Source organism: Dioscorea cayenensis, chromosome 11 (genome assembly GCF_009730915.1).
Source record: "Dioscorea cayenensis subsp. rotundata cultivar TDr96_F1 chromosome 11, TDr96_F1_v2_PseudoChromosome.rev07_lg8_w22 25.fasta, whole genome shotgun sequence".
Classification (NCBI taxonomy): Eukaryota; Viridiplantae; Streptophyta; class Magnoliopsida; order Dioscoreales; family Dioscoreaceae; genus Dioscorea; species Dioscorea cayenensis.
In genome coordinates, this window is record NC_052481.1 from 21,182,834 (window position 1) to 21,200,357 (window position 17,524).

General features: G+C 35.9%; 2 protein-coding genes and 1 pseudogene across 2 annotated transcripts; 2 read left to right on the top strand and 1 right to left on the bottom strand.

The window, feature by feature from the left end:
- Nucleotides 1-1,365: 1,365 nt before the first annotated feature.
- LOC120272295 lies at nt 1,366-5,298 on the top strand (annotated as a pseudogene).
- Nucleotides 5,158-9,089, bottom strand: LOC120272294 (luminal-binding protein 5). Its single transcript, XM_039279092.1, has 8 exons — nt 8,921-9,089; nt 7,846-8,113; nt 7,539-7,753; nt 7,196-7,438; nt 6,342-6,821; nt 6,102-6,256; nt 5,937-6,019; nt 5,158-5,831 (listed from the first exon to the last, which is right to left on the bottom strand). The coding sequence occupies exons 1-8, from the start codon at nt 8,976-8,978 to the stop codon at nt 5,333-5,335; spliced, it is 2,001 nt and encodes a 666-aa protein (XP_039135026.1). The 5' UTR covers nt 8,979-9,089; the 3' UTR covers nt 5,158-5,332.
- A 1,954-nt stretch (nt 9,090-11,043) lies between these two features.
- LOC120272296 (thioredoxin-like) lies at nt 11,044-14,355 on the top strand. The gene is given in 3 exon segments (XM_039279093.1): nt 11,044-11,240; nt 11,243-11,417; nt 13,750-14,355. Coding segments are annotated over 3 exon segments (573 nt in total). The 5' UTR covers nt 11,044-11,162; the 3' UTR covers nt 14,070-14,355.
- Nucleotides 14,356-17,524: the final 3,169 nt, after the last annotated feature.

A 17,524-nucleotide genomic window follows, 5' to 3' on the forward strand; every position in this document is an offset into this window, starting at 1 on the left:
GAAAAAAAATAAAAACAAAAATTCTTATATTAAAATCCTTATATTCACCTATATATAAAAATTCTATTTAAAAAAAAAAATCTATTGATTAAAAGCTCTACTACTTCAATGGGACATTAGAAAAAAAAACCAAAAATAATAAATTAGTAAAGAGATATATATGGTAAAATACTAATAGATAATCATTCAAATATTCAAATATTTCTATTTAGATCATTCAATTATAAAAAAAAATTAATTCTGTCACCCAACTTAGGTTATTTTGATCACTGACATGGTGAGTTGACATGGCATTTTATATTAGGGGTGGCAATATTTTGTCCGGACCAGGGTTTGGACAAAAGTTGTATTAGTCCGAGCCGGGTTCAGGCAATGTTTGATTGTCCGAATTTAATCCGGGCCGGGTTCGAACAAAAAAATTCGGACAACCAAGCTTTTGTACATTTAAAATTTTAAAAGCCCAAATCATGAGCTCAATTGTTTTAAGCCCAATTTTCCAAAAACTTGATTTTTTTTTTAATTAAGACTTGGAATTTTGTATGATTTGATTTGAGTTTTGGATTGTTGAATTTTTTTTGCATTTAATGTAAATTAAATTATTTTTATAATTTAATATTTGAGTGAAGTTAAATGTAATTTATAGGATTCAAGCATCTGGACTACTTGGTTTTAAAAGAAACGGAGTCCGGACAAGTTAGGTTTGTCCGGATTTAAAATCGGGCGGGCAACAAGTTTATTTATTTATAGTAATAGTTGCCCAGACCCGGTTTTGTCCGTCACCCCTAGTTTATATCACCTAATTTAATAACCAAAAAACACATACTTAAATAATTAAGTGATTATTTAAATATTTTTACCCTAAATATCTATGTATATATATTTATTTAAATTATTTTTTTATTCTTATATCTCAATTGCCCAATATGTTTTTCAAATAGTTTCAAACCTTAATTTTTATTCCATTTTTAAACAAAAATCCCATAAACTTTAATAATTATCACAATACTTTTGAGAAAAGCGATGTCACTGAACCAGCGATGAACACGTAGTTCTCACCCACCGAACCGCGCTTTCACTCATGCTGAGATGGGATCAACTTGGATAGTCACACTCGACACTCGGCGTGAACACCCCACGTAAGTGATCCGACGCTACTGTAATTCAAACTATTGCCGTAAGAATTACTGACAAAAACTCACTGAGGTTTCTGCAAATAAAAAAATAAAATAAAAATAAGTTTAAATAAAAAATATTAAAATAAAAATAATGTATATATATACATATATATATATATATATATATTAGGAATATTCAAAAGCATTAAGTTATATATTCTTCATCGTCTTTGCTTTTCCTATAAAAGCGCTTTGCTTTGGTACGTCTTCGTCTTCGCATTGGAATTCCATCCTCGCAAAACGAGGGCCTCGTTGTCCCACGCCAACGCCCCCCCAAATCCAATCTTCATCCATTGATCCTCCCTAGGGTTTCGATCCCAACTAGTTCAAGCTCTCTCTCTCTTTCTCGGTCGCCATGGGAGACTGGATGGAGCTCGGCCAGGCCGTCTTCTTCGGTGTCATTCTCTCATTCATCGTCGCTAAGCTAATCTCCGTCGTCGTGTCTTTGAACGAAGATCGCCTCACTGGAGCCGCCGACCAATCTGTACAACCGACCTCCGGCGCTTCTGAGGTTGCCAAGCCTAGGGTTTTGGAGGAAGATGCAGGGGTGTCGGTAAAGGAGGCGTCTTTGAGAGGAGAGAGTGATGGTGATGATGATTGGGAGGGGATTGAGAGCACAGAGCTTGATGAGGCGTTCAGCGCCGCCACGACCTTTGTGGCCGCTGCCGCCGCTGACCGGATGGCCTCCAAAGTCTCGAATGAGTTGCAGTTGCAGCTCTATGGGCTCTATAAGGTCGCCATTGAAGGGCCTTGTACAACGCCGCAGCCCTCTGCGATCAAGATGACAGCACGCGCCAAATGGTCCGTCTCTTAAATTTTCCTTTTAAATTCTTTACTTTCATTCTTTTACTAATGCATTTAGCATTATGATATGTTTGGAAGAGGAAAACTAGAAACTTGATCCTTTGACATTGAGATCAATAGCAATTGTGTGTTTATTGGAAGTGATTTTGTAATATTTGAAGTCAATGTGTTTGTTGTTGTTTTGTTATCTAGCATTATTGTGATAGAAAATATAAATCTTTGGTGACATGTACAAGGAATGCATGGCAGAAATTGGGTGATATGCCTCCAGAAGAAGCTATGCAGAAATATATTATGCTTGTCACAGAGCTGTATCCCTAATTGGGCTGGCAATTCTAGTTCAGTGAGTTGGTTTATCCAATTCTTTTTCTCATTTGTCTTGCTTGTGATTTTTCTACAGTTTTTTTGAAAATGTCTTTTTGCTGGGTTGTGTTTTATGGTAATAGAAGGATAGAGACGAGGGTGCTGTTGGTTCTGCGTCTAGCTCTGATAAAGGACATATGGGCCCGGTTTTTTTAGCAGCTTTTATTTATGAGGAAGAGGTTTGATAATGATTTGTAAGTTTCTTCATGCCCTTTCATTTGTGAATGTTCTATCTATCTGTGACTCAATAGTGCTTTACATGTCTATCTTGTCTATTTAGTATTTGGATACTTAATTAGTTCTGGCCCAATTCTATCATAATTTTGCACGGTTTAGGGTTTTTGTGATGATTGAGATGTATTATTTTGATTATTGTTCTTCTGTAGGTAGGATGTGGTGTGTTTTGCTGTACCTATGCTATTGTTTGAACATAGGAATATGTCATTTTCCGGAAGTCTGTAGTTTCTCTGTTTCTACCTGTTAGGAAATTTGAACTGCATGAATGATTTGATTTATGGTTCCATTGTTGTTTCCCTTTTATGGTTGCAACCAGTTTTGGTTATGAAATTGCATCTGTGCAATCTCTCTTTGAATTACTTTCTGTTGCTCTTGCTGTGCAATCTTCTCCCTGCATAGATTACTGGCAGTATACTCTGTATTTTTTCCTAAAATTGATCTGGACTTGGTTTTCTTTGATGCTAAATTGTTTGATTAAGGAAATGAATTGCGAGGATTCACAATGTGTTTAAAATTGATAAAATTAGATAATGGTGCACATAGACTGAATGAGTACTTAAGTTTGTGAGTTATAATTGTTGCATTTTGATGTTTCATGTTGTTTTGTTAACCTTTGAATTGGATCTTCAAAGTTGATTGACCTTTGAATTGGTTTTTGAAACTGGATTATGCCCTTAGGCTAATCACTCATTGACAGTTCATTGATGCTGCATCTGATATGATTATTCTACTAATTGAATAGGGACCAGATCAAATGCTGTGTGCCCTTCATTTGTTTGGGACTTTGAGTTGTATTACAGATTTAGTTCTTATCATTCTTTACTGCTACCATATACTAAAAGTAGCGTAAAATTATTGAGAAGGGCAAGGATGCCATTGATATGTTATAAAGATATATGCCTTCTGGGACGCTTTCTGTTCTGATAAATTGATGCTCTCGCAATTATTTAATGTGAACATTTTGTCGTTGCGCTTATTTTCTTAATGATTGAAGGTTATGGATTGATGTCATGAATCTATTAATTCATCTCATTGATGCTTTTCTTTTTGGCTAATTTGCAGAAAGTTAGATGCTATTCATGTTTCTGCTAGGGAAGGAAAAATGGAAGACTTGCTTTCCTGCATTGAGAATGGAGTTTTCAATAAATTTGAGGGGTTTGTATCTTTTTCCCATCTCTTACAATTTATTTTTACCAATGGCTTATACTATTTAGAACTAATTTAGCAATCTGATACACCCATATTAGAATCAATCAAATGATCCTGAAACAATTCTCTATTATTTTTTTCCTTAGACCAGTTACGTTACAAAAACTCTTTTTAGTTAGCATGCTTGTAAAATCTTTTGAAAACCTTGTACACTGATGATGAAGCATATATCTCACGCTCTGCAGGTAAGTGTTTGGAGTTTAACAAATTTAGTGTTGCAGAGCTTGATTCCCTTTAGTAGATTGGAATAAAATTTAAGATGTTATTAGTTTGGCGACCCCTATTCGATGGTGTACCATGTGAAATTAATCAGAAGCTCCAAATGATACCCAACCTTGATTCTGATTAAGTTTAGCATTGTGTACAGATGAATGAACTAAGTACAGATGAATGAACTAAATAGTCCCATGCATGAACATAAGAGAAGCTATGAGACTTAGTCTGGAATGGGTCAAAACAGATAACTCTTCCGGTCTTACCTACCTTTTCCTCAATTTCTCAAGCTTGTCATAATATTGAATGAAAGGAAATAACATGCTTTTGTTTTAAGCAAGTTCTCTAAGGTGAGGCTATTATTGAGTTCTTTTTCCTTTCTGTTTCTGCTCGTGTATTTCAGACAGTGAAGAACGGACTCCTCTTCATTGGGCTGTCGATCGTGGCCATTTTGATGTGGTAGAGATTCTTCTTCATAAGAATGCAGATGTAAATGCGGAGGTAAAAGATAAATTCTATACTCTTGACCATTTTCCTTGTTATCCTGGTTGTGTTGATCTCATTATCGTGATCTATGATATATATTTTAAGCTAATGGTAAAAACAAAACCTATGAACTCTTAATTCGGCATAACTTGATGTTCTTTTGGTGGTGCAGGATCATGAAGGCCAAACTCCATTGCATTATGCTGTTCTCTGTGAGCGCGAAGCCATAGCGAAGCTGCTTGTTGAGCACAATGCGAATCTTAACTTGAAAGACAAAGATGGCAATACTCCGGGTGACCTCTTAGGATCGTCGTGGGTGTTTATGAGCTCTCCTAATTGAATGAACACAAATTTGATTGTTTTACTTCTAGTTTCATTGAAACTACGCACCAATTTCTTTTCCTTTGTATATGAGAAGCCGAGGCTTTTAGTATTTTATAACAAAGCATTCATACTAAGATGATTGAAAGCATGCTTCATCTAATTCTAATTTGTATTACTTAGTAATTTATTTTGGAACTTAAGAAAACACAGGGAAAAGGTTTGACAATAATAGACATATATATTCGTTTAAGAAAAAACAAAAATAAGAAATTTAAAGGAGAAAAAAAATTAGATATCTAATATAATAACATTCTTAAAACCGGCAAACCAGTCTTTCTTGGAAGACAAAATCAATGAAGTCCAGCCAAAGGGAAATTGGGTTGCATAGCTTTATGTTCCCATATATCATCAGTGTTACAAAAAAGTTACACAGTTCCTAAACAACTAAGTAATGCCGGCATCTTTAATCCTCTACCAAGGATCAAAACAGATGAAAGAAAAATGAAGCCATAAAAAACCATCTAAAGCTCATCATGGGAGTCATCTTCCTCCTCCTCTGAAGCACCTCCTGGAGCACCACCAGATCTCTGATAAACTGCAGAGATAATTGGGTTGCACACAGCCTCCACCTCCTTCAACTTCTCATCATAATCCTCCTTTTCCGCATTCTGGTTATCGTCTAACCACTCAAGTGCCTCCTTCAATGCAGCATCAACCTTGTCCTTCTCCTCACTCTCGAGTTTATCAGCAAGCTTGTCCTTGTCATTGATTGTGTTCTTCATGTTGTATACGTAAGTCTCGAGTTGGTTTCGGGCATCGATCTTCTCCTTCACCTTCTTGTCTTCCTCTGCAAACTCTTCGGCCTCACGAACCATGCGATCAATCTCTTCTTGGCTCAGACGACCTTTGTCATTGGTGATGGTGATCTTTTCAGACTTCCCTGTGCCTTTGTCTTCTGCCTTAACATTCAGGATACCATTAGCATCAACCTCAAATGTGACTTCAATCTGTGGAGTGCCCCTGTTCAACCAAGAGTTCAAGAGCTTATGCTATTTCCTTCATTCATGGACAGATACCACAGAAATCAAAGAATAATTCAGTAGCAATTAAGTAATGGAGGCAAACCTTGGTGCTGGAGGAATTCCAGAAAGATCAAACTTGCCGAGCATTCTGCAATCCTTTGTGAGACTTCTTTCGCCTTCAAAGACCTGAAGAACAAGTGATGATCATTAACTTCAGTCTCAACACAACGGCATACGGTTTCAGTGAGAATAATGTGGAGATGTATACCTGAATGGAGACGGTGGTCTGTTGATCCTGGTAAGTGGTGAAGACTTGGGACTTCTTGGTTGGGATGACAGTGTTCCTCGGAATCAACTTGGTCATTACTCCACCAACAGTTTCAATTCCAAGAGTAAGGGGTGCAACATCCAACAGGAGGATATCTGCGTATAAAATATTGACATATTAGCAGAGGTCAAGGTTATCAAGCTTCTGGTGTGTATAAAGATGGTCGACTGATCTTTTTACCTTTGGTCTCTTCACCACCTTCTCCACTGAGAATGCTTCCTTGCACAGCTGCACCATAAGCAACAGCCTCATCTGGGTTGACTCCCTTGTTGGGCTCTTTGCCTTCGAAGTAATCCTTCAGAAGCTGTTGAACCTTAGGAATCCTAGTACTACCACCAACAAGGACAATCTCATCAATCTGATGTTTTTCCAGACCGGCGTCTTCCATGGCCTTCTTCACAGGCCCCATTGTCTTCCTGAAGAGGTCATTGTTCAATTCTTCAAACCGAGCACGGGTCAGAGGCTCAGAGAAATCCATGCCATCATAGAGAGACTCAATCTCGACGCGGACCTGGTGTTGATTGCTCAAAGCTCTCTTGGCACGTTCACTCTCCCTCCTCAACTTGCCAAGAGCTCTGTTGTCCTTGCTGATGTCCTTACCATGCTTCTTCTTGATCAATTTGATGAAGTACTCCATGATTCTCTGGTCAAAATCCTCTCCTGCAGATCAACAACTAGTTAGTCCTTGGCCACAACTAAACCATACAAATTACATCCACCAAGTATAAAAGGCCATAGATATCTATAATATTTGTGTGTCAAGAAGTAAACGCAGCTTAAATGAATTATTTAGACTGCATGTATTATTTTTATCAAATACTCCAACATAACTGTTCTTTTAATCTAACTTGGGCTTCAAAATTTAATGTGCAAAAAATTAGCAATGGTATCACATCACAATTCCTACCATCGGTGAGCTATGGATCGGATAAAGCAAGTGGTCTGAACTGTATGTATAATGTATCCATTAATCATACACTTGGTTTGAAAACTAAATGGTTCTATAAAGGAAATACTAAGGCATAAGCTTATACCTCCAAGATGAGTATCACCATTGGTGGCAAGGACCTCAAAAACACCATTATCGATTGTCAAGATACTGACATCAAAAGTACCACCACCAAGATCAAAGACAAGGATGTTCTTCTCGCCACCCTTCTTATCAAGACCATAAGCAATGGCAGCGGCTGTTGGCTCATTAATGATCCTGGCCACATTCAAACCAGAAATAATGCCAGCATCCTTGGTTGCCTGTCTCTGAGCATCATTAAAGTATGCTGAAACAATTAAGACAAAATGGATGTTATTTTTACCAGGAAAAAAACCCACATGACACTTCTACGGTAGACAAACAAATAAGGAATGGTGTCCACTTACCTGGTACAGTAACAACGGCATCCTTGATTTTCTTTCCAAGGAAAGCTTCAGCAGTCTCTTTCATTTTGGTTAAAATCATAGCACTGATTTCCTCAGGGCTGAAGACCTTGGTCTCCCCATCCTTAATCTTCACTTGGATGTAAGGTTTACCATCCTTGTTCACAATCTTGTATGGGACAAGCTTCATGTCCCGTTGCACCTCCTTGTCTTCAAACCTGTAAAATCAAAGAATGAACTGTTATCAGATCAAGGCCATCATGCAAGTAGGTTGACTTATGTCTGGCTGACCAAACAAACATTCACTTACTTTCTTCCAATGAGTCTCTTGACATCAAAAACTGTCCTTTCAGGGTTCACAGCTGCCTGATTCTTTGCAGCTTCACCAATCAATCTTTCACTATCCGTGAAAGCCACCCAAGATGGGGTGATGCGGTTACCTTGGTCATTGGCTATGATCTCAACATGACCATTCTTATACACACCAACACATGAATAAGTTGTCCCAAGATCAATTCCAATAACCGTGCCCAACTTAGTGGCTTCTTCTTTCGCAATTGAGAATGCAAACAGACATCCTGCCACAGAAATATTCAGCATAAGAACATCTTTGATTCTATAAAATGTTCAATACCATAGCTGACTCAAGAGGGCAGAAAATGCTAAAATAATCGACCCACAACAAGCATATTGCTTAGTGCCAAACAAAAAGTAATTATGAAATATTATGATTTATTTTGTAGTCTACTGTCATCCGTCACGTTATAACGTCCAAAGTATGCAACATAGGGACCAAATCATATCCATAACAATATATTGACGTAAACAAATCACTCGGTAGTCAATTCATAGCAATTAGATAGCCAATTAAGGTCATGTTGCATACGTTGAGTTCAAACGAATTTGAATTTCAAGCAAAATGAAAAAAAAATGACAAATTTTATCAACTTCTGAACAAATTAAACAATATATTCAATAAAACATCAATAGATTTCACCAGGATCCAAACGATAAGCTAATATACAAACAAGATCAAAACCAAAAATAAAATAAATCTAAAACACAGGTACTCAAAACAATCTAAGAAAAGCTTTCGCTCTTGATCACACATCAAAGCAATCTAAGACAGGTTCTCGCACTAAAGCTATCAAAGTTAAACAATGCTCAAAAGCACAATGAGTTCCTGGATCCATACAAGAACACCAAGTTTCAAGCAAAACCGATCAAATAATTTCAAAACTTAAAATGAAGCAAAACAAAAAGAACAAAGATCAAAACAAAATAAAAATAAAAAACACAGATCCAAAGGATCAAACCCTACAAACAAGATCAGATCCACAACATTCACAAAACCACACAATGTATAACCAGTAAAAAAAGCTCACCAGCAAGCAAAAGCCCAAGAACAACCACGGCGCTACGATTCCTCGCCGATCGCTCCATCGATCCTCAACCGGAGCTCCTCCAAATGGATCTAAGATCTCTCTCTAGCCTTCTTCTTCTCTTGAGCGCGCACTAAGAGGTTTAGGTTTCTAAATTCTAAAATGGTGACGAAGAGAGAGATGGTTTGATCGTAATTTATAGCAAGTTTGGCGACGAAACGGGGATTCAACCCCATTTGCAAACCAGGGGACATGTCATCAGTGATGACGTGGACCAATAGGAGATCGACCTCTTGAGTGCCTGGCCAATGGGAGAGCTTCTACTGTTGGGATGATCCTGGCCGTCCGTGTTTTCAGTTTACGGCTGATGAGAGGTCACTTGTTTTCTAGAGAGATCGGATGGCACGTTGCTGATTCTGGGCTGTACCGATCCGGCCCATACATTTTAGTGTTAAAAAAACAATTTTTTTATTTTAAAAAAATTGAAGCTTTTAAGAAAAATTATAATAATTGTTGAAATAGGAAATTTAGGAAAAATTTACAAATAATTTTGTGAGAATAATTTATATACATATCATAACTAATTTAAAAAAAATGGATAAATCATGATAAATTAAATGAAAAGGAAACCAAAAATACAAACTGACAACAACTAAAACCAACAAAAAAGACTGAAAAGAAACTCATTATGAGTGGATTTAAAGAGTACAAACAAAAAGGCCATTAAAAAATGGGAAAAAGCAAACATGGTACAACAACTAAAACCAACAAGAATAAAAAACAAAAAGGCCAAAAGAGAACAAGGAAAGCATCGATTGGGCGAGTTGCACCACCCTCTATCTAGAAGCTCTTTTAGAATCGTCGCTCACCTTTATATGGTTCCTTAGGAACTCAAGGGTGCCTTTGGTTGTGGCAATTGAGTCCTCCAATTTCACCATCATAGCTTTTAGAGTTGCACCAATACATGAAAGCAGCATAAGAATGACTTTAAAAATGATGGATGCGAACGAAGAAAAATAATCTTAAAATATGTGTGCATTCCATTTCAACCAAATGTTCCAAATGATGGCCCTAGCTATCAGATCCCTAATATCCTTTAAGGGTTGAGGAAAGCCAAGGTCTCCATGAGGCTCCACAATCCCTTCAAAGAGTCAGGGGGGTAGGAAGTCTAAAAGTATGAGAAAAATAACTCTATATGCAATCAACGAAAGGGCACTGAAGGAAAGGATGATCTGTTGATTCGATCTCTGCATGGCAAAGTACACATATAATAGTTGGCAACCAATTGCTTCATTTAACTGCTCGATTTTCTAAGGTGAGAATTCGATTGTCAAACAGATCTTACCACCTTGATTCATGAAAATGTAAAAAGTTTTAATAGTGAAACACCCATTTGCTATGATGTACCAGAGTTTATTATCGCATGAATCTTACGTGAGTGTTGAGAATATATTAATTATTTTTAGAACTACTGAAACCATATGGGATGAGAGATTATAAAGCAGTTATAAGATCCTATATTTTTATACTTTCTATGATAAATAAAAGCTTTTTAAAATATTTAAGAAAAAATAAAAAATATTAATCATGTGAGATTTGTTATAAAGTTAAAATTTGTCTGGACAAATCGCACTTAACATACAAGTATTTTATTGCTTTAGTTATTTCAATGATTTCAACAAAAATAGGGATATATATATATACATATGTCGCATCATTAATAAACAATCACAAATTCAAAAGCTATGAACATTCATAATAAACAGTTGTATTTCAATTCAATGGTTATTCACTCCACTAAATAGTGACATTGTGTTTTATAAATAGTAAAACAGTGAAACATATGATACATAGTACTTTTATCTAAATTGTTGAATCTATTTGTATGTGTCTCTTTTTATCACCGTATTGTTTCCAACTGTGGACATTCTACGACTTGTTTAATTAATTGAAGAGCAAGTAATTTCCTTATGCTCGGGTGTGGCATGTAAAAAAATAATAATAATTTAATGATTTTTTAATAAGGCCCATAATTATGAAAAGAAGGCCCAATAACCTAATGACGAATGTGGGCCGTAGGCCCATATAAACCCATATCACAAGCAAAATGGGTGTTCTCTATCCACTCTCGCATCATCTTCTCGTTTTCTCTCGCTCTCTCGAGCTCCATCATTGAGCCTTCTCTCTTCGCATGTTCGCTTAGAATTCCCAAATCTCTCGATCGATCAATCTCTCTCGCTGTGCAATGGCGGCCGCCATCCTCCAATCACTTCCCGCTCCTCACTGTCGTTCTCTCAGCACCATCTCTTCTTCGCCACGCGCCGCTTTTTTTCCCCAGTCTCGGCCGCTCTCGATGTCCGGAGTTCGAGGATTTTGCCGACGTTCACTGGATTGAGGGTTTCAAGACGTCCGCCCTCGGTTTTTTTGGCAGCGGCAGTGAGCCGGAGAGTTGGTCGTCGTGGTTCAGTGGTTTGTGAAGCCCAGGAGACTGCCATCGAAGGTATTGAATGATTTTCTTGAGTTTTCGCTTTTTTCACCCATTTTTTCGTGGGTTTTGATGTGGAATTTGGTATGGTTGAGTTTTTGGTGTTCAATCCCTTTGATTAATTCTTGCAAGTCGAAATTTTTTTTTCTTTCTGTTATTTGTATTTGCTAGTAGATCTGTGATTTTGAGGGGCTTTTCTTTGATTATTTTTTCATCTTTCTCTAAATCTGATTGGATTTTTAAATTTTTGCTTCTTTACTTGAATCACATTGTATGAACACTATGCCATATACCTTGTTTGTTGTTTTGATTTTTTGTCTTACCTCAGCTGTGTGTGACGTATCTTGTGAACCGGGAAAAGAGGAATTTCCTACATCGGTATAACCTTCGCTTGAGCACAACTAACTGCACCTCTGCTTCGTTTGTTTCTGGATTTTATTGAGGTTGAAACAAGATCATTCCTTTAATACTAATGGTATTGCTAAGCCATAGGCATGTAGAAGCTAGATATCTGGTCTTGCACATCTCAGTTCTGAGCCTTATCCTTGTGCTGCCCAGACTAGATAAGCCTATTCTCAAGTTGGGGAAGTATTAGTAGATGTGTTTAGGCAAACCGGTGAATGTGTGGTAATCTGTTTGACTGTGGGAATGAATATTGTGCTGACTCTATTGTCATGTACATTTTGAGTTACTTTGTAAAGTAAATTTCCTGGTATTGAATTATTATATTTTTTTCTGGAGATAATTTCAGCAGATGAGAGGCATAATTGATGTCATTCATTGGCTAATATGGTCGATTCTATTATTTATTTTAACATATTCTCGTATTTCTTGATTTGAAACACCAAGTCTGTTGCCAAGGATGTTTGCTGAGTTTTTGAAAGGGGAAGTATCTCTTATATTTATCAGGGAAGCATCTATTTACATTTTTAGTTTTTGCTGGTTCATCTTTATACTTTCTTGACCATTTTTAACTCTGGTTTTGTCGCTAGGTGTAGCATGTAGACTATGCAGTGCAACCAAGTTAAACTAGATGTATTGATTAGTGTGAAACAGTTGATAGGCTACACTGTGACAAATCTATCTTCCTTTCTAATATGTTGGTAGAATTTTTATTTGAATAGCGCAAGTCCCTCACTCAGGATGTCAGCATAGTTGTTAATAGACAAAAATTATCTTTTATATGCTATGGTGGAAGTATCTCTGGAAACTTTTGACGTGTTCATCTTTGTACTTTCTTGTCATTATCAAGAAAGTACAGCTAAGTCCAACTATTTAAATATATTACTGTCAATAGTTGACTTCCTATCAATAATTCTACGTTTCTTTTTGAATATGGCGGTGCATTTGTTAATTTGAGATCTAGTCCCTTACCAAGGATGTCAGCATGGTTGGAGCATATCTATTACATCCATCATGCACGTATTTCTTCACATTTTATAATTGTTATTTCATCTTTGTACTTCCTTGGTCATTGCTGACTCTGATTCTGTTCCTAGGAATACCACATAGTGCAGCTAGGTCAAAATAGATGAATGGATTGTTGTCAAGGTCTCATTAGTGAAAATGTTGCTTACACCTAGAAATTTACTTTATATGCTTTCCATGGATATTTGTGTGGTCTGGATTGGAATATTTTTTTTTTTTTCTCCTTTTTGGGGGCTCATTCTATTAGACACCCACTGCCACCACGCCTTGGACATTCTCTTTGAAGCTGGTTACCAGGGATCTTCATGGATTCCATTCGTTGCTGATGAGTTTGTGGTTCTTGATAATCTATATGCTTTTGAGGGTTTGCTAACATGTGTTGCATTACTGAGAAGCTTGCACTTTCGGTGATACTGAGAAGCTTGCACTTTCGGTGATCCTAAATTGAAATTATCTATAACCAATGCATCAAATGTGCGAAAAATATTTGTTTTTCATCCTAAAATAGTTCCCTTATACTTTTTTTTTCTGATTAAGTAGTTAATCAAGTTTATTACTCTAAATAGCTTTATTTTGCGAAACTTATTATATTTTGAATGGTCAATTAAAGTTTCTTATTAACTAACTGTATCTATTTGTACACGAAATTCATTTAACCATGTCTGATGACTTCTCTTAATGTCCACGTCTCATAATATATTTTATATAGCTGCTTATTTGGCATTGCTTTCATTCTTTTCCTTGGCGCAAGATCCTATATTATAAAACTGTAGCTCCTTGCAGTCTTCTTATTGATATTTCTGTGATGGTTCCTTGAAAAATTGGAAAACTAGCTTTCTTGTCTACTTTTAAGCTTGGTATTTGTTCAGTATTACATCACATTTACTTTCTCGATGCATATCAATGTTTCTTCATGCAGTTCCAGATGTGACAAATGCCACATGGGAGTCACTTGTTTTAAAGTCTGAAGGCCCTGTGCTTGTTGAGTTTTGGGCTCCATGGTGTGGACCCTGCCGTATGCTTATTCCAACCATCGGGAAACTGTCAAAAGCTTACGAGGGTAAACTGAAATGCTATAAGATCAACACCGATGAGAACCCAGACATAGCAACCAAATATGGAATTCGGAGCATACCCACTGTCATGATCTTCAAGAGCGGCGAGAAGAAAGATACCATTATTGGGGCTGTGCCAGAAAGTACGTTGGTTACGAGCATCGACAAATTCGTTGGGCAGTAAGTGATTAGTTGGTTTCCTCAAGTTGAGCCAGTTCCAATTAGGTCTTCTGTTAATGACCCCTCTGTAACTTCTGTATATAATCATGGAGGTCACACTTTCTTTTCATGTTCTTGCAATAATTCTGTTATATTGCATTTTGAAAGATGGTGCCACTGGTTGTACCGATGTTACATTGACCCAAACCTACCTACTCTGCTTAAGCTTGAAATATTTTCATCTCTGTTTCTGTCTGTCAATTATATTATAAATGATGAGGCGTGAAAACAAAGCAATCTTATGCTTGAAATATTATTGTCAATTCTCATTTTGATATTGATCTTTTGCCAGATAGTGTCAAAGCAGAATGCTTCCAAATTTTCTTGATTGCACTGTTGTTTGTATGATATGTATTGCTGGCTTATTTTTATGCTCAAAATATTACACTATCGCTTGTCATTTGAACTTGATCTTTTGCCAGAGTGTCAAAGCAGAATGCTCCCAAATTTTCTTCATGCTGCTGTGTTTGCGGGATACTTATTGCCTGCGTATTCTCTGTAAACTTGTAAACTGTGTCCACAAATCCATGATATATTGCTATACAGGGCCGATGATACAAAGCTGATAACAAGAAGCGTCATCTGACCTGGTAACGCCATGAAGAACGAACTACTTTGTGTCAATTTTGAATGGATGGTGCTCCTTATGAATTCCTTTGCACAATTTTGTTTCTCAAATACAACTTATTAATGACTGATTTGCTTGCAGGACATTGAAAACATGTGAAACTTTGCAGGCCTGAGACGAAAGCTGGCATTGTTTTTTAGTAGCTATTTCATGACTTGATGATATTCAGATGAAGTCCCTGACTTGGAAACAGACTGTATCTATCTATCTATCTAAGGTCAGATAAGAATTTGTCTTTAGATCTTTTTCTTATTCTTAAGGTATTAAATGATGCTTATCTTCTTGACATCTTTTGTCCCCTACCTTGAATGGATGATCTATTAATGTCCTTTCCTTCCAATGCATCTATTCTTGATGTTTTAGATGGAAAAGTAATTCGGAATTTGAAATATACAAAACTTCCCAATCACAATATGGATTGTTTCTGTTATTTAGCAATATGCTTATCTCATGCATTGATTTGTTTCTTTATAATTTTCTTATTTCTTGCTAACAAGTTAAAAGTTAAAACATCACATCAAGTCCATGTTGTTTAGTACCTGTGACCCTAAGAAGAGTGTTTGTTATATCAAAGCCATGTGGTGTGTCTAAACTGACAAAAGCTTGAATGAAATGTAGTGGTACATTAATACTAGCACAGATGTAGCAGTGTCAGCCCTTGTTTGGTATCTATTTATTCACTTTGCCAGACAGACTTGCCTGGATAGCCACATCCATTGTTTAACTAGTGACTAGTATTTTTGAAATTCAGATAAGTGGATAACTCTCACTACAACAATGACCTGGACACTGGTCCTTATCCTAGTCATTCATTTATATTTTATACATTCTTTCATCTTGCAATATATATATAATAATGCTATCTTCACAGTTAACAAGCATTGTGTTTTGTAATTAGTTTTTTTTTTAAATGGTAGTACAAATAGAGGATCAAGACCTTTGATTAGGGCACCATTTAAATTAGTTAATTATGTTTTGATGAAGAACAAATAGAGGAAATAAGTGTTAGATTAAGTTAATATCACATCCTTCACTTTTTATATGAAAAGTCAAAACACACATACACACAATACAAGTATACAACAAGTTTTGTTTGAATGTGAAATAAGAATAAAATCAAATTACTGTGCAAAATAAATTATATTATCATTAGTACATGCACTATGAAGAAAAGAAGGTGGTTAGATCCTGTTATAATCAGAAAGGAACAAAGGGAAAAAGTTTAAATGATTCTGAGCTCTCATAATCTCTTAGGTTTTGATTAAGATTCATTAAATTAAATTTAAAAACAAAAAAACAGCATTTTTCTACAAACATTAACAACAAAAAGGGTCTCATACTTTCTTTTACATTTCTTGTCTTATATTAAGTTATAAAGCAAAAAAAGAATGGTTACAGATCTTAAACATTGTTACAGAGAAACAAATCTATAAAGTTTCATATTTTTATTAATATTTTAAGTGACCGACCTTGTAGTCTTATTAAATTTATGCTACTCGTTAATCTTATTTAAAGTTGGTGTGTTATTTTAATGTATGGGTCCAAAGTCAATGAATTGTGGTTCACATAAATTGACCAATGCACCAACCTTGTTTGATGGAGAAATAAATAATATTGTTTGAATAGTCTCCATTGTAAGCTTAGACTAGTTGTTGAATTCACAAGCAATGAAGATAGATCAATAATTGGAGATTGTTTGCGTATATAATTAAACATTAATTTTTTACTCATGATTTTTTTTTGGAGCCTCAGTGGTAGTGTGGGTTGTGATTCTTTTTCTTTAAATATATATATATATATATATATATATATATATATATTCATAATTAAATACTCATATATCCAATATTCGTTTGATTTTAATAAATTAAATCAGATAAAATGTATCTATTAGCATGTAAATAATCTTTTAGTCTATATTGAGTATTTTTTATGTAGAGTGTTTATATTTTTACTGAAAAAATAATAAGTTTAAATCACAGGTGATATTAGTTAATATATATATATATATGATTAAAAAAAGGGAAAATTACTGTTCACCCCTCGTAATTTTCAAAAGCTTTCAAAACACCCTCCTACTTCTGCCTGCAGACGCACTTGGGTTAGTGTTTAACTTCCACTTTCTACCTACTCAGATTCGCTTAAATGGGTCCGTGTGGAAATCCCATTTTTGACGCAAAATGGTGGGAAAAGGAAAGTCAGCAAATCACGTCATTGTTCTGCAGAACTTTAGCTGTCAGGTTTCGATAGAAGCAGTCCTGAGGAGTTACATTACGTCTTGTTATTCTCCTCGTTTATCATACCCGAAATATATAAATCGGTTTCTACCGAGCGAAAAATGAAATTGATTTCAGCCGGATTGGTCAAGTGCATTCGTCTTCGAATGAGTACGTGGTCGATTTTATTGTCGAGGCGAGCATGTGCCATGATCGTCTTCTCGTTTATGGTTGTAAAGTTGTATTCGAGCCCAGGAAGAGCGATAATTCTGACGAGTTCGTTTCGTTGTAAAGTTCTTCTCGATTTATGGTTATCTATTTGTATATTTTAAATAATGTTTTAACTATTTGCTATTATCCGTTTAAATATTTTCTTAATATGTTTAATAATTGTCATATCCGTTTAATACTTACATCTCGGGTTTAACATTACTCTTTACATGTATAACTATTCATAAGCGTGTAAATTCTCAAAGTCTCGGTAAAAGCGGTGATCTTTTTCGTTTGATGCGAGTTGTTGGCATGTGACGCGTGGCGGTGGCGAGGTTATGGTATCGTGCGTAAATTAATGGCGGC

Bases quoted from the DNA above. Each gene is read 5' to 3' on its own strand.
- LOC120272294 (XM_039279092.1), bottom strand. From the start codon at position 8,978: ATGGAGCGATCGGCGAGGAATCGTAGCGCCGTGGTTGTTCTTGGGCTT. The intron at 8,114-8,920 runs GTGAGCTTTTTT...TTTCTGTGGCAG, and splicing joins TCTTGGGCTTTTGCTTGCTG to GATGTCTGTTTGCATTCTCA. The intron at 6,020-6,101 runs GTATACATCTCC...CTTGTTCTTCAG, and splicing joins AGACCACCGTCTCCATTCAG to GTCTTTGAAGGCGAAAGAAG.